The 21,466-nt window shown below is 39.9% G+C and overlaps 1 protein-coding gene across 1 annotated transcript; it reads left to right on the top strand.

Moving 5' to 3' along the window:
* The first annotated feature begins 3,374 nt into the window (after nucleotides 1-3,374).
* Nucleotides 3,375-12,921, top strand: LOC146374515 (opioid growth factor receptor-like protein 1). Its single transcript, XM_084949104.1, has 7 exons — nucleotides 3,375-3,756; nucleotides 5,212-5,298; nucleotides 5,418-5,496; nucleotides 5,783-5,861; nucleotides 7,142-7,208; nucleotides 8,048-8,193; nucleotides 9,469-12,921. The coding sequence occupies exons 1-7, from the start codon at nucleotides 3,571-3,573 to the stop codon at nucleotides 10,013-10,015; spliced, it is 1,191 nt and encodes a 396-aa protein (XP_084805230.1). The 5' UTR covers nucleotides 3,375-3,570; the 3' UTR covers nucleotides 10,016-12,921.
* Nucleotides 12,922-21,466: the final 8,545 nt, after the last annotated feature.

Below are 21,466 nucleotides of genomic sequence, written 5' to 3'. Positions count from 1 at the left end.
GTTTAAGGGCTGGAAGTTTCAGGGTCACATCAGTGTCATTCACTCTGCCAGGAACTGCAGACTCCCCTCTGATGAATCATCTTCCTAGTCTAACAGAAGCCAAATCACAGGCTTAAGCAAATCAAAAACACCCACTCGATCTGGACTTGTATGTGCTTTTGGAGGTCAAAGCTGACTTTATGACATTTGCTTTAAAATTTTCTTTTACATTTTTAAATGATAATCACTTTTAGAAATAGGGTATCTAAACTTTAACTTTTCTATGTTAATGCAAAAACTACCACTACTCCACTGCATTTAAAATGCTACTAAAGTAAAAGTATTAATGTTATGATCAAAATGCACCTGATGTATCACCAGTAAGAGTGCACATTCAACAGTAAAATGTCTCTTATATCATATATTATTGTGTACTTTAGTTTGCTTTAACTACACTTTGCTTGAGTTAGATACAAAGGAGGATGCACTGATCTTTATCTGTTTACACCAAATTCTGACTCTGCCATCCAACTGTCAAAGCAGAAATGAAGAGTCAGGCAACATTTTTCCAAATGTTTTGTTGTGCAGTTTGAATAAGTCAATGCAAACTGTAGCTTCAGTTTTCTGCTCTTAGCTACCACGAGCGACACATGGTGTGGTCTTCTGCTGCTATCCATAGTTTTCATATGACGTGACGTACTGTGGTCCTTTACCCGCCAGCCATCCTTCGAGCATCTTTAATTTTAACTTAGCCGAAATGCTAGATAGTTGCTGTGCTATTGGATAATCAGCTAATCACTGCACTAATCAACATTTATTTACAGCTACCAGAATGGCCTAGAGTGTGGCACCAACTTGTGAGCAGACCTGCCCCAACTCTGGCAGGCCAAATTGCAGCAATCCAGGCTGTCAATGGAATAGTTTACCTGAAATTGGTAAAACACTGAGTCAACTTTACTGTTATGATATGACATTTGAGATAGGTGAAAAAAACAACACTTTTGTCCTGCAGTACTACCGACTGTTCTGCGTTGGCCGTCATGATGAAGCAATATTTTACCCGTCAGGGTAGCAAGTTGGTCACCTGACTGAAAGTCTGGATTTAACAGGTGGTCAACAGGGAACTTTTCACCAAGAGAACTGCCACAACCTGGATACTTTCTCTTCTCTTCTCAGACCATTCTCTGTAAACCCCGGAGAAGGTTCTGTAGGAAAATCCCAGAATATCAGCAGTCTCTGACCCACATCAGCCTGTCTGGCACCAACAACCATGTTTCTTCCCCATTCTGACACTCGGATTAAACTTCAGCAATTTGCATTATCTGCATGCATGTAGGATTAGTTTCTGCAATGTGATTAGCTTGTTAGGTATTTGCATTAATGATTAACGATTGATTAATTCATTATTTAATATGTATACATATACAGTCAAAACCTGCAATAAACCCTCTTTCACCAACAACCCAGGCTGTCAGTGGTGAACCTATATGAAAGCTTAGCATGACACTGTAAATAGATTTTTGTCCTCAAGGACTGTGCCTCTAAAAGGACTACAATCTATGAATGATAGCTAAAATCGGCCAAACTGCAAATTTTTTTAACATTTTTTTTTTCTTGAATTTAGAGCTTTTTTGTTGCAAGATCCACTAAAGGAAATTGAGGAAAGAAAATAGTTTCATAGAAAGTCTGAAACGGAAGAGCAAGAAGAAGAACAATGAACAGTCCTTTACAGGAATTTTCATGACAAGATAATTTAAGCAACTTTGTGAGTCATAAGAAACAAACAGATGCTTGATTGAAACCTGCCACAAGCCACACGATAGGGAATTCCCTTTATTAAATCGGTAAGTGGTATCTTGGCAACTTATCACAAGATGTATGCACTTACAAACATTATAAGCTTTTATCCTGAGAATACATTTACATTCGAACAGTGGACTTTTAGGGACATTTTATGAGCTCTTGTTACACCATAAGGATGTAATTATTTTCTGTTTATATCCATACTTTAAAAGTTCTATAAATTGGGTTAAAAGCAAACGGCAAATACAATAACACTTTTAAGAAATCCACTTTAAAATCAATAAGATCACATGGACTTTCCAAAGGAACAACCAACACAGTTTCACTTTCCTCCTGGAGAGACATAATCGCTGTTCTTGTGTCACGTGATGCACTTCTGGTCCTGATGCTGTTGTTGTAATGAATTGTATAGAAGGTGATTAATGCCACAGAGCAATAGAATACAGCAAATAAGAACCATTGTATCTGCCAGTAATGATGATAGACTCCTTAAAATACTTACAAAGACTCATAAAGAGCAACATAAAGGTATTTGATTTGGAGCTCTGTTGGAAATGTGCTGTAAATATCATATTTGCATCATGTTTACATATTCACAGTTAATGTATAGTATATAAAATTGAATAAAAGTTTTGTGGCATTATTTTTGTAATTAATTCCTGAGAAACCTCCCAGGATTCAGTCAGTAACCATGACTGCAAAGGGAACAACTTGGGACTCTTTGAACATTCTTGCTGTTTTTATCAGAGTAGTTGCAGAGGGACAGACAGTGGCACATGCTTAAGCTGCTATAAACAGCCTACATATTCCAAAAAAACCCTGGGACATATTTTGTGATTGCAGAAATCCTTGTATCAATAGCATACAACACAAATTATGTATTTAACAACACTGTACATTATTAAGTTCTTAAATTAGTTAACATTTGGCATTAACCTTAACTACAAATGTGTATTTTGATGATACAACATTCACTTTTTCTTATGAGCGTTGTTTTAATTTTACCTTTTCAATCATAATTTGTGTTTCATTAAAGAGCATATGATTCTTTGTATTCAGTTATTAAAATTCCAAACTGGGTTTGCTCATTTAAGTTTAGCTTTTATTAGTGTTTGTTTTAGTGTTACGCTTTCGTAGTCCCAATAAACATGTAAGCATAAGTGTCCTCAAGCTGACTGTATTGATGTTAAAAAAAAATAAAAAATCATACATATATATTTTGCTAGTTATCCCAGATAGCAAACAATAATTGAAACTGTGCTAAATTAATCTTTTACTGTCAACTTTAATTTGACTGAATCAACATTAAATTCTGACATTGATTCTTGATCATTTTTGCACCTTTTCAACATCACTGGCAGCGTAGACAACTTACATATGTATGATTACATGTATACTTACACATATATAAGTAATCTACCCTTTTTTATTTTATTTTGTTGTTATTTTAGGGTTTTTTTTAATTTGGAGGTTTTCCACTCATAGTTTTAGTCTCTAGCTTAGCTTTACTCAACTGTAACCTTGTTTCATACAATTCACAGGTGTAAGACCGCCTCTTGCCTCTGCGGCACTAATGGCCTCTCATACAGAAACACGCATCATCCTTCCAGTGTGGAAATCCCCCTTTTCTGCCATTTAAAAGCTCCGCACTGAGCGCAGTGCAAACCCACCGCTCTGCAAACCGAAAAACGAGGCTGGGGGCAAAATTATGTAGTATTTATACCTTTAAAAAAAAAGAAACGATAATTAAAAAGAAGAAGAAGAAGGCGGGTATTGCATGTTTTTTAAATGGGAAACCTGGTGGGCAGCTGGCGTTTCAAGGAGCCGAGCACGATTGAGGAATGTGACTCGACGTGGGGATCGGACTCGGAGAGCGACGAGCCGGCGGCTGAAGATGATAGCGGCATCTCCGACTCCGTCAGCCCGGCGGAGAGCGAGAGGGCCGCGGGGCACGCCGGAGACAGCACACCGCAGGTACGTTTCACGCCGGAGAGCCGGGACATGTGGGCCACCGGCAAAAAGGCCGGGACACAGTAAGGACAACCGGGCTACGGTGATGTCTGCACCCGAGACACAGCTCACACCAAACTTTCATTCAGAAATACGTCAAGTTCATGTACCGTGAAGACGTGCTGTACACGCATGCTGTGGAAAACGGCTGTACATTTACGCGGGGACAAATTATAGGGGACAGGTTCTCCTCGTAATTTAGAGCAAGATTAAAATGGAAAAAAAATCCACATGAGAAAATCATAGCGACAATCCTTCTGCCATATTGCCATTATTTCAATATGAGTTATGAGTTCACATAAACACTAAATTATCTGTCGGGAACAAACAATCAGCAGCAGCTCAGCCTCCTCTGGGACCGTGTACAGGCAGGTTAATGACCACACACATGGCAGCCAGGCAGGATAAGGACGAGGTCGCCCTTTATTGCATGTTTTATTTTTAAATGGACTCAACCAAATAAGTTTGGGGTTTTTTTTGTTTTGTTTTTTTTGTGGAAGTTTAGATGCATTTAGCAGTTTACTGCCGCAAAATTATAACCTATTCAGACTCCCAAGTGTAATTTTCAGAGTAAATCGTGTCTGTACGTGTGCTGATTCAGCACAGATAATGTTAAATAGGGTAAAGATAGAAATAACTAATAAATTCTGAATGCTAGAGAGCGTCAGTGCAATATATTCTAGTATTTAAAATACTGCGTATTTATCCCCCCAGCCCTCATGCTACACCCATGCTGTGATCTTACTGTAGGCATCAGCACGCCAGGTGGGACTGTGCAAGCTAGGTGTCATAATCATGCCAAATTTGAGAAGAAATGGATTCAGTCTTGGGTTTCTTACTGTACACTACTGTCATACATGTTATGGGCTACATCCTGTTCACGTGATGTTTGTTAATTATCAAAGTAATCTAAGGAACCATAACTCCAACCCTACACTGCCTACAGGTTTACAAAGAAAGTGAAAACGTTTTATTCTTTTTAGGCTACAGACACATAAACTGTGTGCCATAACGTTCAGAGTAGCTGACGGGATTGTTGTTATTAGGCTATTTCACACTGTTTTATAATACAGGAACCAGCAGGTTATAACAGTCGAACAGGAGCAATCTTTCACAGATTATTTCTTAAAAGTTAAACCAGACTTGGTTTTACTCTGTTTTTATAAGTTGGACTTGTTTAAAGTCAGGAGGGAGATAGTTTATGGATTATAGTAAATGACCTAAGAAAGACCAAAGAAACACATTTCACTTTAAATTTTATGAAAAAAATGACCCCGATTAGACAGAGTTTAATTCAGCTAAATGGCATCTAAGGGCAACACACCATCTGTTTCAGATCTGCATCTTTTCTTCCGTTTTCTTTTTTCCATTATTAAGAGTCATTTTTTTTCTGTCTTTCCTTCTTTCTTCCTCTTTCAGTTGACTGACTCCCCGGAGTCTGTTCCAAAGATGAAGAGGAGTTTCTATGCCGCCAGGGACCTCTACAAATATCGGCACAGCTACCCGGTACATGAACACACACGTGTACCCTACAATGAGAATAGACAGGCTTCATCACACACATACACTCACACTAATGCAGACACCCTTTGTGATATATTTTATCTGTGTGTGTTCATGTGAAGAACTTCAGAAGGTCCCGGCAGCCCAATGAGTACCGCAACCTGCGCTTCTACCTGAACAAGATCCCTCTAGTGCCTGATGGTGAGATATCACACACACACACACACACACACACACACACACTAACAGAAAAAAGTGCACTCTCTATGCAGATCTGTTAACACTGGAGAGAAGTGATGTTAGTGCTGGCCTTAGTGAGTTTTGTTTGGCTAAAGGTCATGTTTGACAGGGAAAGCCCAGCAGATTAGTGGACTGATCCACTGTTTAAACACACATACACACACACACACACACACACACACACACAAGCGCACACACATGCAATACAGATCTATTTTGCAGCTATTTAGCTCCTCTTTCTTCTCAGGTATCTACATAGAGGAGATTCTCTCTAAGTGGAGAGGCGACTATGACAAACTGGAGCACAATCACACCTATATTCAGTGGTGAGACATTCCCTCCATTTGTTTTAATATTCATGCAGCTTGTGTGTTTGTGCATCAAGTTGTTCTTAGCCTGCAAGAAGGCACGGTAACATGACATGTCAAAGCTTCCTTTTTCTATCCTGTTACAGATTAAAGTTCAATAAAAAACAGGAATATTTTAATGACCGCTCACTTAGCTTTAACCTGTCCAGTCAGGTTTCAGAACTGATTTTAGTGGCTTAAACCAGTGGTCCCCAACCCCTGGGACTCAGTCCGTGAGTCGTTTGGTACCAAGCCGCGAGAGTTGAGGCTCGGGTGTGAAATTTATGGTTTTCGGAGTTTTTATTGTTAACTTTTATCGTTTCTCTGGGTCTTTTCCTGTGTTGTAGTTGTGTGTCTTATTTTGAAAGAAATGTTTACGCGTTACCATAGAGACTAGAGCGCATTAAAGGGCAGAGAAGACACGTGACTCTCAATGTTGTTGAGACGTTTTATTAGCAGGAGGACGCTAATAAAGTTACACAATTAAACAGTGAATTCGCGTTTATTATTATATTTACAAAATACTACAGTTTTTGTCTTGGTCGTATCATTTTATTTTGTTGTATTTGTCCGCGACACCTTTATCCGCGACACAACGCGACTACCACCGTGAAAATGTTGTTTGATATTAAATCGGTCCGTGGCGCAAAAAAGATTGGGGACCGTTGGCTTAAACAGTGATTGTCACATCAAGCTTGACAGCTGTAGTTAGCTTGATATGGCTTCCATGTTTGATATGTAACATGGAAGTGTTACAATGCACAACAAGCGTTAAAGGGGAACGACTTGCTTTTGGGGCCAGCCTCATGTGGCCATTGAAGGAACTGCAGTTATTTGGCACATCCATGCTAGCTTCATTGTTAAGCAGGCAAACACTCCTATTCAGTACTATTTTACTTGTGTTTTTGGTCTTCATGTACATACACAGCAACTTCCAGGCTCTGTGTGCAGGCTGTCTTTTTTGCTGCTGACCTTTACATGTTTGATATAGTAAATGTAGCGATTCACATAGTTCTGGTAGGGTTGCAAGGTTAACATTCGGTGGGAAGGTTTTAGCAGTCACTTTACTAGCCTAGAAGAAAGAGGTGGACAGCCTTTACATACCATGCACAGTGAGCAAACAGTAGCACCTGCTGAGAAATTACACTGAGTAATTATCTTCATTATTTGGTAGGCAGATGTATTTCTTGACCATCACATCCCTGTAGTTACTGTGTTGTATGTTTTTACAGTGTTTTTACTCCATTTCTGTACCCCAGGCTGTTCCCATTAAGAGAACAAGGGCTCAACTTCTACGCACATGAACTGACTCAGGACGAGATCAAAGTGAGTTACGTACACATATTTTGTCTCTACTAGTCTGTGATGGTCCGCTTTATTAATGCTGTGCTTCATTAAACTGTGATGACATGTGCTTGATCTCCAGCTGTGCTCCTGCGGTCCCTCTTCTTTTTATAGTTTCTACCTAAATATCTGTTGTTTGGTGTTAGATTTCACTTCTGCTTTCCTACATTAGCATATTAGATCGTTTTTTTACTTAAATGTGGTTATAGTCAGACATATAACACTGAAAGCTTTCCACCTGTGAACCGATTTTGATGCTTTCATTGCAAAGAACTATGAGTTGCTCACAGTTAGTGGAGTGTCGCTGGCAGCTCAGGTGCATTATAATGCGCTTTCAGTGCAGGGGGAAAACACAGCTCAGTGTCACAGTTTTGCTAATGTTTTGCATCACTGCTTTAGTTGTGGCTTTTCATCGCACAAGTGTTTCCCGTGGTTGAGTCTTTACATTTCACTACCGAAATAATTTAGCACCAGGGCAAATTTTGAATCGAGTGAAGTTTTAAGAATGCCGATACACTCTCGTTTAAATAAGTCGCTCAAATGTGACAAAGCAAACAACCGTTCTGGGAAATACTCATTCAGCTTTGGCTCTGACTAAATTAGACATCTGTTTGAACAACACAGCTGGTTTGCATGTGCATGCTCCCATTAAAAGTAGGTAGAAATGTGTCCCTCATGAAATTTCAGACTTGTTTTCGGGCGATTACCCAGTGTTTGCATACAGCTTTCTCTTCTGCTTCTTCTGATCACCTAAAGAGAAAAGCTGCTTTTGTACACAACCTGTCTGTTTGTTTCTGATTTGTTGTGTTGAATCACATCAGGAATTCCAAAGCACTCGGGAAGCAAAGCGGAGATTCCTGGCGGCCTATTCCCTCATGTTGGACTTCTACGGCGTCAAGCTGCTGGATAAGAGTGGCAATGTTGCTCGGGCTCCGAACTGGCAGGAGCGCTTCCAACACCTTAATGAGTAAGTACACACACACACACTTGCGAACGTTATATATTTAAATGCACTGTGCAGTAGCTTGGGGGGGATAAAATTGCAGCTACAATTTGTGTGAAGTTATCGCATAGTTGCCAATAGCTGCTTTTCAGTCCTTTAGCAAGGCAATCATTCTAAATCCTTTGCAACTTAATTGCTCCTCTAACAGCAGCTGAATGTGAAAGAGCATGTTTTGAATGGACAAACAGATGGTTAAAGGGCAATTTAAAAGAACAATTGTTGTTGTTTTTTTTTGTTTCACATCCCGTTTCGATGTTTTCATAAGCTTGCTTGAGATAAGGTACGTTTTTTCCTCCTGCCAAAGGACCACCTGAATGCCGCACTTTGTAGTTTACATTAAAGCGTGTGCTTGTCCTTGTACCTAGAACCCTTTAGAAGGGAAAGCATTACTTTCCCTTTTATTACCACAATCTCCTCCAGTCATAAACCTTCCTTAAACCATTTGAATCTAATTGTTGCGTTAATCTCTAAACACATGGAAAACAAAGCTGACAACAGTGTATTTTCTTTCCATTCTCTTGTCATTAAAATGCACAAAGATGTCTGAATCTGGTTTCTAGATTTCTCATGGGCCAAGTAGCCACACCAAACAGTAAATAATAATTATATTGCCAGAGACATCAGACTGTACGTCATGCTATATGGTTGTATTGAAGGCCATCAACTTTACTTCAATCTAGACCACAGAATGAACAGTGGTTGGGTTGTTCCATAAAACTGCCCATCGATGTGCGATTGTGTAGGGACGTGTGTGTCAGCTGTGGAACAGGCTTGTGATCTGTCCATCTTTTAACCTATACGTGTGATAAGTGGTATAGGTAGAGCAATAAATGGGTACTTTTAACCGCCCGTGTCCACAGAGAGGTGATGGTTATCGGGAGGACATTATACCAACACAGGGTTATCTGATGCTAGTGGATATGGACGTGTCAAATCGTGCAGGAAAAAAGCTGTTTCACCAGAAACATTATAAAAGAGACACTGAAGGAATGGGGTCTGAAGATGGTGATACAAGAATAACTTCCAGGAGGAAATAAAGTTTCTAAAAAACAGAAATGATTGGTACGTGCAGTCTTCCTGTCCCAGTGACCGTTGAAATTAAAGTTAATTTGATTATGTTTCAAAATAAGTGTCCAAATAAGTCCCCAGAGGAGGTCCTAGATGGCTATTTCAGAAAGGCTATTTCAAACTATTCTAATCAATCAAAATTCTCTTTCTCAACCGCCTTGTTCATTGAAGGTCCCACCACAACTACCTGCGAATCACTCGCATCCTGAAGTCCCTGGGTGAGCTCGGCTATGAGGCCTTTAAGGCCCCGCTGGTTCGCTTCTTCCTGGAGGAGTCGCTGTGCCACGGCACCCTGTCCAACATGCAGCACAGCATCCTGGAATACTTTGTCTACACCATCCGCCTGCCAGCCACCCGCCGACGCTTGCTCCGCTATGCCCGCCAACACTACAGGCCTGCCCACGCGTTCCTCTGGGGACCACCACCTAAAAAGCGGGGAGGTGGTGCTGGTGCTGGAGGTAGCGTGGGTGCTGGAAGTAGTGGGATTAGGGCGCCTGCTCCAACACCAGAGCAACAGAGGAGGGGGATGGAGAGCACCATATTCACACCTGCAGGTAGTGGAAATATTGTGTCTTCCCACAATGCCACGATGTGCCATGAGCTGGCTGAAGGAGGACTCAAGGGCTGCACGGGACTTGGTCCCAACATGGGAGGAGCGCTGATGATGGTGGGAGCTCGAGCAGAGAGGAATGAGTTCAATGAGATGATTCCTTTGTAGGGAAAAAGTTTTGAAAGCAGAAAACAAAAAACAAAATGAACCACTTAAATTGTAAAGAAATAAACTTGCTTTGTGGAAGGACATGCAAACCAGGGCAGTAAAACACAGGTACAGATGTTTGAGCTGTTAATGAACACATCATTAGAATCTGTTTAGGTTAAGGGCTGACTATAAACTCAAACAGTACTTTATTTATTGCAAGTGAATTATCTTAACTGAATTTGGGATTATAATCTAAAACTGGGTTATTTTTTGTTTGTTTGTGCTTTTGGTGGGGTTTGTATCCTGAGCTAAGATAGCCGAATCCCAAAATTATCTAAACTAGTAGAGAAAGTTTGACAGAAGCCTTATTTAAAGTTTTGGCCTGGAATGCTGAATGTTTGCTGGTGTTGGGATGGTGAGATTATTGAAATGCTGTAGCTGGAGCTCCACCAAACAACACCCTGGATTGAGCTCCTTTTGTACAGGGTCTGTACAGCAAATGTGAAAAGGGAGATCAGGAAGAATTTGTCTTATTTCCATGTCATGTAAAAAGCATATAAAAGAAGACTAATTTGTCAGCAATACTTATAGATTTTTTTAACTTGACTGACTTGAAATTTTCACTTTGTTGTTAATCTTAGGCACAGCTCAGTTATGTATCCGCGCTGCGATTTTACTCTCTACATGTTAAAGGTAGCCAATTCCGCTGAAAATTGTACAGAACTATATAGCAAAAAATAAAACGTGTTGGTAAGCTGATATCTTTAAGAAATACTTAAGAAAAGAAAGGCTTTAGGTGACATTATTACCTGTGATCTCTGCAGAAAATTGTGAAATCTAAAACTGTGCAATAAATATTTTGCTATAAAACAACCCAGGGCTGCTTAAAGCCAATTATCCAATGGCAGTGACTACACTGATTTAAATAATGCACTTTGTATTTCAGTCTAAAAGATGAAGGGAAAATACAAAGTGTGTCAGATAGGTTTGTCGCAGTTCATTTTTTTCTGGTCTTGTAGGCAAGAATTCAGAAAATATTATTAATCCTTCAGCAAAGAGTAGAAATGCTAGTACCAATGTTACCGGAAATTTCCACCAGTTACAAGCTAAAGATGGTGTTTGTATCAGTACTAGCAAACAGGCATAATTAAACTGGTTAAATTATGAATAAATAAAAATATACAAATCATATTCCAGAGTAGGCATTACTGTAATCACATTATATTATAATATACTATATATATCGAGTTTTAGTGACATGTGAAAAACAGCCGTGAGCTAGCTTGGCTGCCACACCTCCACAGTGTGTTATGCCACCTAAAAGCCTTCTTCCATTCTTAACTGGAAGTTATGGATTGAAGTTAATGTGATCAGACTGGTGGTGTGCAGTGTGTTCTCATAGACAGTATAAAAGATGGATGTAGCTACCATAGTGTTACCCAAATGTATGGATATGAGAAGGAGGGGTGGGTCTTGTGATTGACAAGTTGTTAGCTAATGAGCATTTTGTACCACAAATAATCCTCCATTTGGAAAAATTGTATGACCAAGATTTACAACAATAGACTTAATCTTTTTATTATTCAGTAACTAAGCCCATAAACTCATCGGATAGGGGTTTAGAAAGGTCAAGACCAAATAAAATTTGAATTCCACGGGCTTCTATAGCACTGGAAGCCTTTTTGCATCCACAGCTATCGCCATCTGGTGGACTTTAGGTAAAAAGCAGGGTTCAGGCAAATCCGGATTGGCTTCATTTTAATTCAAAGCTATGTCAGACTTTGATACTGTCTATGTGTGTGTTGCACTTTTTGGACAATCTGTGTCTTCCTGTTAAAAGCGCTGTAGGTTTTAAAAGGTTGTGCATCATAGTCATGATATAGTGACGATACTGTCTAACCTTGCAATAATGTGACTTACTGAAATGAGAAGTTAAACACCCTTGTTAGGTTTCAACCATAGCTTAGCCCATGTTTTTGAGAGTTCAAATGTTTCTAGGGCTAAGTTTGCAGTGCTGCTGATATTTCTGCCAGAATCTTTTTTTAGATGAATTTGCTTGCCACTCAAAACAACAAAAAACAAATCTGGAATAATTTATTTCAGGTTAATGTCAACTCATCGCCCCCAGCATTTCCTTGGTCATGTTTAGTTTTCAATAAAAGGCAAATATTAGACATCAGGAAGTGTGCATTGATCTATCCAGTCAACTTAAACTAAAAGCTAAGCTTAAGTTTTTTAATTATAGGTGTTATCTTAATAGTTATTTGTATGCTTCTAGTAGCAATAGATTAAAAGCCATGTTAAGTATAAGAAAGATTGAAGTTTAAAACTTCTTTAGTTGGCTGTTCTTCCTGTAGGAGGTGGCCATGCGTATGTTAGCTAACAAGGTTTTGACATTGCTTTCCAGCCAAGTGTATCTGATATAATTGTAAAAATAACTTTTCAGGTGAATTATATGATAACATGGGCTCAAGTATTCTGATTTCTAGTATACTCCACATGTACATATGTGAGTATGTGTATGTCCGTGTGATATTCTTAAGTGCCTCTTTTGTATTTTTAATTTTTATCTGGATGCTGTATGGAGTGTCTTTCCTGTACATCCTGTTTTTTGTACAGCGTTTTGATATCTACATCATTGTCCACAATATAGTCATGTACACTATGAGTATATGAGTATGGGCAGGAATACATTAGAAGAACTGATATAGAGGAGAAGTTAATACTATATAACACTTGAAATTGTTTGTATTGTTTCTTTGAATAAATTGTGATTGCTACATTGATAAATGTTCACTATGCTTGCTGAACACAGTTTTGTTTTGGGGGGTTTTCAGAACTGACAGGCCACAATAAGTGGACATAAACCCTGAAATGTGAATTTTGCCACATGTAACTCTAATAAAAATGGGGTTGTGGATTAACAGTGTTCGTTTCATTTGTCGTCTCATTTTGATGCACAAGTAGTACTAACTAAATTCAAGCAGGCACAGTGTTATGAATGAATATTTTCCCCCTTCCTGATGTATTTTTAGCAATTTTTCTGCATTAACATGTTTCAGATCATAAATTTTTAATATTGGCTAAAGATGTTTTGGAAAAATCTTTGTGGCTGAGGTCAATTTCACTAGCCACAAACAGGCCTGACTAATGCCAGACTTCTTGAGTCAAGAAATCAATCAAAACAACCTGTTTGACAAAGTGAAGAAGTGAAGCGAAGATCTCAAAAAGCAACACATCATGCTATGATTTAAAACAAGACAAAACAAATTAATTTAAATCTTTTAGTCTGGAGAGGGCCTCCCTGGAGAGGGAGGCAAAATCCAATCACCACCTCCTCGCGGTGCCTCCTGGATAACCAACCAACGGTGATGGTCTTCGATGTCAGGCGGTGCCTGAAGTCGATCGAAACTTCAAATTGTCGCATCAAATGGCAATGGAACGTCAAAATTTGGGAAATGCTAGGGCGTCCCCCGCAGGCGACGCGTGCCGTTCTCAACGGAACGACATGGGAAATCAGCAAGGGCTACCCACTCATGGACGGATTGGGCTAAAGAGACGAGTCCATCTTCGTTTTGGAACAATCAAGATCGGAACCATGACTGGAAACAACCGGACCAGACAATATCCCAACCGAAGTCTGGAAGTTTCTCGGGCGACCGGGAAAGGCCATCCTGACAGAACTGTTTAACAACATTGTCAGCACAGGGGAAGTCCCGAAGGCCTGGACGACCAGCATTACCATACCCATATGGAAGAACAAAGGGGATGTAGCCGAATGCTCAAATTATCATCCTATTTGCCTACTATGTCACGTGATGAAAATATTCAAAAGAGTCATCGATGCACATCTTGGGGGAAATTGTCAACGTCACCCCCAACCAATGTGGTTTTGTAAAGGGATGCGGAACAACTGACGCCATACACGCCACCCGCCTCCTGCTGGAGAAGAATAGGGAAAAGAACAAGACGGTACATATGGCCTTCCTAGACCTTGAAAAGGCTTTCGACAGGGTACCCCCATGACCTCATATGGCACTCCCTAAGATCGCATGGTGTCCCTGAGGCATATGTCAAATGGATACAGCTCCTCTACGACAACGTCACCAGTTCAGTCCGATGCGCCGCTGGACTATCACCTCCCAGTTAGTGTTGGGGTCCACCAAGGATCAGCTCTGTCACCCCTCCTCTTCATTCTATGTATGGACACCATCACGGCCAACCTCCAGTTACCTCATCCATGGTCTCTCCTCTTTGCCGATGACATAATCCTCGCCAGCAAAGACAGAGAAGAGACCCAAACGACGACTCAACTGTGGAAGACCCGGCTCAATGAATATGGTATGCAGCTCAACACGAAAAAGATCGAATACCTGGAAGGAGGCCCCCAAACTGTTGGCACTATCATAATTGACAACGAAGAGTTGAAGAAGACAGAAGAGTTCCGCTACCTGGGCTCAGTCATCAGCTACCATGGAAATATCACCTCCGATGTCCAAGCACAAATAAATGCAGCCTGGTTAAAATGGCGACAGGTCACTGGTGTCCTTTGCGACAGAAGAGTGCCAGATTGACTCAAGGGAAAAATCTACAAAACGGTGGTCCGCCCAGTAGCCCTGTATGGCTCCGCATGTTGGCCCGCATTGACCACACATGAACAGGCCCTAAACACCATGGAGATGCGCATGGTCCGATGGAACCTGGGAATTACAAGACGGGACCGTGTTATGAACAAAGACATACGGAAGCGACTAGGCGTAGCCCCAATTAAGGAAAAGATGCTTGAGTCCCGCCTGAGGTGGTATGGACACATGATTCGAAGCGATGAGAACTCTGTAGCAAAAATGGCTATGATGATCGACCCAGAAGGATGCCGGCCTCGAGGCAGACAGAAGAAACGGTGGATGGACAAAATTAAGGAGGACATTAAGACCGTCAACACATTACCTGAGGACGCCTTGGACAGAACCAAATGGAGAAACCTTTGCCGAAGCGCAGACCCTGCACCAGCGGGAACAACGCCAGGATGAAGAAGAAGTCTGGAGAGGGTTTAAAACCCATTTCCAAGGTTTTGGAACTCCAGTGAACCACAGTGAGAGCCATTACCCATAAGTGGATTTTTTCTGAGAATCCTCTTCCGTATGAGATGTTAGATGGACTGGGGCAGTATTAATCTCTTGTGGTGAGGAAAAGGTGAGTGTAAATGTAAAGCTATTGATTTGGTCAATCTATGTTTCTACCCTTACCTACATTCACGAGCTCTGAAGATTTCCGAAAGAATGAAGTCACAGATGAAAGTGGTGAAAATGAGTTTCCTTTGAAGGATGCCTGAGTCTCCATGAGACAGGGTCATGGTCATTTGAGAGGGACTCGCAGTATAGCTACTGCACCAGTTGAGGTGGTTCAAGCATCTGACTATGACGCAGTTGGACACTCATGGGCGAGGTCTTTTGGGCACTGATACTAATCCTACTAGGAGGAGGCCTGGGGCAGACCCAGGACTGGCTGGGGAGGTTATACCTCCTGGCTGGCCAGGAAATGACTCAGTGTCCTCAGGGATGAGTTGGAAGAAGTGGCCAGGATCAGGGAAGTCTGGTGCCCCTATGACAGAAAAAACTAATGGAACATATATTTCACTTATCTACAAACAAAACAAGTTTTGTTAAGTTAGCCAGCAAAATTTGCTAAGTAGTTAGCTAATTAGCTAGATTAACATATAGCTTAAAATCTTAAAAAATAAATAAATAAATACCTGTCATGCAATACTCTATATTTTAAACAATATAGACTTCACACAGTAACTAACAAGGTAGTCTCCCAGATACCTTTTCATCTGAATACCAGGCTTGTGGGCGATGTGTATTTCAGCATTTTTGGTTACTTCAAATAAAAATTCTTAAAATTTTGTGATTTTTGATATTCTTAACAACTGGCAATAACAATATTAGTGACTGAACATTTCACATATAGTCATACAATTTCTATCACTTTTTCTCTCCCTATTCACTTCAGTCCAGTCCAAATACATAGTAATTCACATGAAACTATGGCTTTGCAATACTTGTTCACTTCAGTCACTTACCTCAGCTGATTTTCGTTTAGATCTTTTTCAGCTATTTCACCTGTTAGCAAGTAGACATATTTTCCTTTCTCTGTTTGCCACATCGTTGCTAGTCCTTTGCTATGTATCCCCCAGTTAGGCTTTGCCCTGTGCTACTAAGTGTGTTTATGTGGCACTTTAAGGAATCAATATCCTTTTGATCACAAAACATCAGTGCCTAGTTTTATGTCCTATGTCATGTACTTTCTGTTGTAGCTGTAGTCATTAGTTTCTATTACACTGGGCTGAAGAGTGTCACCAGAATTTATTACTGCATATGTCACTCTGAGCTTTGCCTTGAAGCGTGCATAAATTACTCACAAGAATTATTTGCAGAGAACATTGTTTATTGCATAATCATCTGTTTTTAATAAAACAATTACACTGTCATTTTCCATGGTGTCCAAACAAGAGATAAATTACAAGTTTGGCAGGCGTAAAACACCACTGCACATTCATACATGGTTTAATTATACGTTGACGCACAGACAAACAAAGGTACAGATAAATTAACAACAGCAGGGCTAAAAGACCTCAGGCAGCACATACTTTGCCTATAAAATGCATTTTTAAAAATGACACGATGCGCTGCTTCCATTTGTCACAACGCTTGACAACCTTTATTTAAGTTTCTAATGTAGTTTAGGAGTATTCTTAAGCACTCATTACTTGCATAGTCACTTCTGAAGCATCTTACAGTCAATCATGGACTGCCTGTGCCTTCCAGAGCCACAACAAGAAAGAAATAACGCTCTGCTTCTCTGGTACAAAGAACACATCTGTTGCAGCAGATCTGCCAGCTGAATAATAGGATTAAAGTCCTCAGTAAAGGGAGCGCAAGAAGGAGCTGTAGATTATGTGAATAGCAACTGACTGAAGAGCCCTCTGTGAGAGGAGTTTTCTCTACAAAGAAACTGAAAGATAAGAAGAGGGATAAGATTAGAACACTTGCTGCCTAAGCAGAAAGATGTGACGGAGTCTTCAAAGAACATCGATTCTGTTGTAGCGCGACTCATCTCGCTCCTACTACGACTTTCTACTTTGTCCCATTGGTGACAGAGTCAATCCAGCTGTTCTTTGCTGCTGTTGATGAGCCTTGATGAAGCTAGACAAAAGAAATGAAGCATCAGAGGAGCAGCCTCACGTGGTTCCAAAAATCAGCATGAGGTATGATCTACAGTACGTGATGCATTTTGTAAAAAATATTGAAAAGAAGGTTCCTGATGTCTCCACAGTACAGTAAACCATGAAAGACATTTTTTCTTGACCCTAATTAAGCTTAAATTGAATAGTTAGGCTGATCTGAACTGGACTGAAGAAGCTTCTCAGATGAGAGGTGAAACGTCTTTAAGAAACTTAAAGAAGTTCAGACGCTTTTCTTTCCAAGCTCCTTAGACTACGATAACCTGGATGACTGAGAACCTTCACAGACAGGCTGATCTGTTTATCTTCAGTAAACCAACATATTGAGTTGTCACATGGACGTATACGTGCTATAACGTCTGGACTGTCTGGAGATGGGCAGTAACGCGTAACGCGTTACTGTAATCTGATTACTTTTTTCAGGTAACGAGTAAAGTAAGGGATTACTATTGCAAAAACGGTAATTAGATTACCGTTACTTTCCCGTAGGAACGCTGCGTTACTGCGTTACTAAAACCGTGATTTTTTGCAAGAACGTCTCATGACAGTGACGTAAGCGAGTGCGACGTTCGTGGCAACAGCTGTGTGCAGATCAACAATGGATCATATATCGAGTGCGGGAGAGAGCGTGCAGCATTTAAAGTGTGGAAGTACTGACCTTACTTTGAGTTTGATTCCATAAAAAGTGACAAAAACATTAGCATCCGTTGTGCGTGGGAAGAAAACTTCTTTTTACAGCGAAAAAAACCCCCCTAAACTTCCAAGCAAGCACCAGGAGTGCGCTACCACGTAATGGGAAACTCACAGAGAAACTCGCGGATTCTTCAACTGACCGCTGCGGCACACCTGCACCAGGGTAAACCTCCGCCTAACCCACTCCTGCTTTACAGGACCGCTAGTCTTTGATGTTATTTATTTTCTGCTGTGTTTTACTTGCATCTATTTGAAAGAGTGAGTGTAAACACACAAAAAATATATATATTTTATGTGCTGGAATGTGCAGAAAATAAGTTTAAATGTTAAACAAATTTCTTCCAGTCAGTGAATGTTGCATATAATTAAATTTTTGCTTGATGCATAAAGTTAAAAGGTTAAAACCAATAAAACAAGTTTTAAAAAGAGACTTTTCCATTTGATTACATTTTGTATGATGGATTATGTAGAAAAAATAGAATTGGGCTGAAAGATCTATCGCTTTATCACCTACTCAGGTTGTAAATCATGTTTTAAAAAGTAACTAAGTAATTAATTACTTTTGAAAATAAGTAATCAGTAAAGTAACGGGATTACTTTTTTGGGGAAGTAATCGGTAATTAGTTACTGATTACTTTTTTCAAGTAACTTGACCAACACTGCTCTTAACCACCACTGATAAAACCAAAGGTTGCATAAGGTTTTGTCCTTGTCTTCTATAGATGTGTGATGGATGGTAAATTGACTGGTTCTTCTATTCTGCTTGAGCATTAAAAGCTCTTTTTAGAACATACCTCAATCACCCGCATTCATACAAGCACTTTCTTCTATGCATAAGTGCTTTCTGTCTAGGATTCACTCTCTGATGAACACATTATAGAGCAACTTGGTTCAATATCATGCAGAGTGGAGCAGGAATCAAACCACCAAACTTCCCTATTAGTAGATAACCTGCTCTACCCCCTGAGCTATAGCCACCCTCAAGCTTACAGTATCTGGTATTCCCAGGCAGTCTCCCATCCCAGTATTAACAAGGTCAGATCACACCAGCTATGCTCAGGGTGATATGACATTAAGGCTGAGGACCCGTCCGGCACGTATACCTAGGACAGCTGGGAGCAATAGTTACCTTACAACCTTAAGGTAGAGAATACCTCACTCATACTAGAGAAAAAATATGATGGCAACACCTTGCAACTAAGTTGCCCAGTGATTCCACTGAACTTTTCAGCATTCAATGACCAGTTGCAAGTAGCTGCTGTGACCAACTGGTTGCACAGAAAGTGAGTTTGCAAAACCTCAACATGTGCTCGCAGGACTGGTCCCCGTTTCCAAAGCAACCACTTCAAATTTCAGTGCACATTAAGGTAACACTTAGGTCCCATCTACACAACAAAAGCCATTCTCTACACATTCCTGAGGCAGAGGAGCATGTTTAGCAACAAACTGTTGTCACTGTACTGCACCACCAACAGAGTGAGGAGGGCTCCTGTACCACAAGCCATAAAACTCTTCATTGCATTGCAGAAATAGAGGGGAGACATTGATTTTTCAGCATAACTCTGTGCAAACCAGTGCTAAGATTCTGGATACAGACTATATTAGTTCCATGGAAACTTTTACTCTTCACTTTAATGTAGTTTCTGGCTACAGCTTATTCCAATTTGTACAGTAGTCATAAATCTTGTGCTGTGAATGAATTATGTGCTGTTTGCCTGTATGACTACCTTCATTTTAAGTCACCCGTCATAAAATACACCCCACAGACATCATATAACAGGAACAGCTCTCTTTATTGAGTCTGACATTAGACTACCACTTCACTATTGTAGTTTCCTCACCATAAAACTTCTGTTATCCCGTATTGGTATTGCTCCCATGTGGCCTCTATTTACTGTTTCTTGTGTATATACATCTGTATTTGTCTCCTGTTTGATGTCTTGTGTTTTACAAGCAACTGGATGTCTAAGTTTCTTCCGGGACAAATAAAATACTCATCCATTCATCCGGTATAACCGTAGCATAAGCAGTTTAAAAAAAAGATTGGTATATCTTTGCTAAAAGAGGGGCATAAATTAATACTAACTCCTTAAATCAGGGTTTTTTAATGTATTCATAGTGCTACTGGGAGTGTTTTAAAGCCCTTTTAAAGAATATAATTGAATTCTGGCTCCAGATGTTAATGGATGTTAAGTTAAAATGCTATGATATTAGCACACTGAAAACATTGTGTTTTTGTGAGAAAAAAAAAACATACAAGAAAAGAAAGAAACTCAGATTCTGGGTTCATCCACTTCCCATAAAAAAACAGCACCAGGGACAGTTTCATGGTTTGATCCAGGAGTTGAAGCTGTATTTACTTTCATACATATTTCAGGATGTCAGTAGGGCAGGTTTTCAGCTTGTAAAACAAGGTTGATGTCACACTGTTTGAAGACATGCAGACAATGTGTGCAGATAAAATGCTAATGAGAGAATAATCATGTGCAGTGTGAAGACTACATGTGATTTCGTTTCCCCAGAAGGCTCCTCAAAACAACACTGCTGACACAGCCACTGATGCTTAACAAAGTTGTCGCTAACACAACTGTGAAAATTTATAGGCTGAATATTATTAAACCCCAATAAAGAAACAAAAAAAAAGTTTAATTGACTTCTCTGCTCATTATATCATGTAAAATACACTCTGCATGGACACACAACTCCACAAAAGTTAGAAGAACTTTAAAGTTGACGATTCTATAATTTTATCACTATAATCAGCCACTCTTACATTAAGGATCCAGCTTTAAGGTGATGCGGTTTGTAGGAATAAATGGCAGAAATAATTGTGAGTTTAGGTCGTTCAGTTCTCCTTGGAAAAATCCAGCCCACATCACAGACAGGCACAAAAACACCTTCAGGAACTGTGAGGGAAATTTAAGTTAACACAGCAACTAAATGGAGATATCTGGGGGCCAGCAGAGGTAAGTATTTTGAATCCTAGCTCAAATGTTTTTTAATTATCTAAAAATGTCAACTTCAAATGTGTGGATTTTTGAAAGCCTCAGCCTGTGGATCAGTGTGGGATACAATCTGAATACCAGCAGTTTAGAGATGAAGGAATAGACTCCATCATGGGGGGTTAAGTAATAGTCTACTGTCAGGTCTGTGATAGAGTTATACCCATATACTTTTAACCAAGTTAACTGTATTAGAATTACAACTATTTCATGTAGAGTCCCTCATTTTGAGGAGGTCAAATAAATATATTAAAAAATTAAAAGTTCACTTTCAACACTTTGCCAATTTTCTTTGCAGGTAAAGACTCATGTGGATGTCACCAGACACTGTTAGCTTCTAAGCGACACTTTGCCGGGTCTTTACTGTAGCTACCTTCAGTTTAGTCTTCAGTTTAGCAAGCAATAGGAAAATTCAGCTTCAAAAACTTCAAAAACTCTGTACTTCATGTTGCAGTGTGTTTTGAGTCACTGTCAGATTGTACTGTGTACTGTCACTGAATTCAGTGAAGGACTTTTCATTTACCACAGAAA

This window comes from Perissodus microlepis, chromosome 13, assembly GCF_051167445.1.
Source record: "Perissodus microlepis isolate ML-2025 ecotype Zambia chromosome 13, ASM5116744v1, whole genome shotgun sequence".
In the NCBI taxonomy this organism is placed as follows: domain Eukaryota; kingdom Metazoa; phylum Chordata; class Actinopteri; order Cichliformes; family Cichlidae; genus Perissodus; species Perissodus microlepis.
This window is presented reverse-complemented; position numbering and strand designations above follow the sequence as displayed.

Bases quoted from the DNA above. Each gene is read 5' to 3' on its own strand.
- LOC146374515 (XM_084949104.1), top strand. From the start codon at position 3,571: ATGGGAAACCTGGTGGGCAGCTGGCGTTTCAAGGAGCCGAGCACGATT. The intron at 5,299-5,417 runs GTACATGAACAC...GTTCATGTGAAG, and splicing joins AATATCGGCACAGCTACCCG to AACTTCAGAAGGTCCCGGCA. The intron at 5,862-7,141 runs GTGAGACATTCC...TCTGTACCCCAG, and splicing joins AATCACACCTATATTCAGTG to GCTGTTCCCATTAAGAGAAC.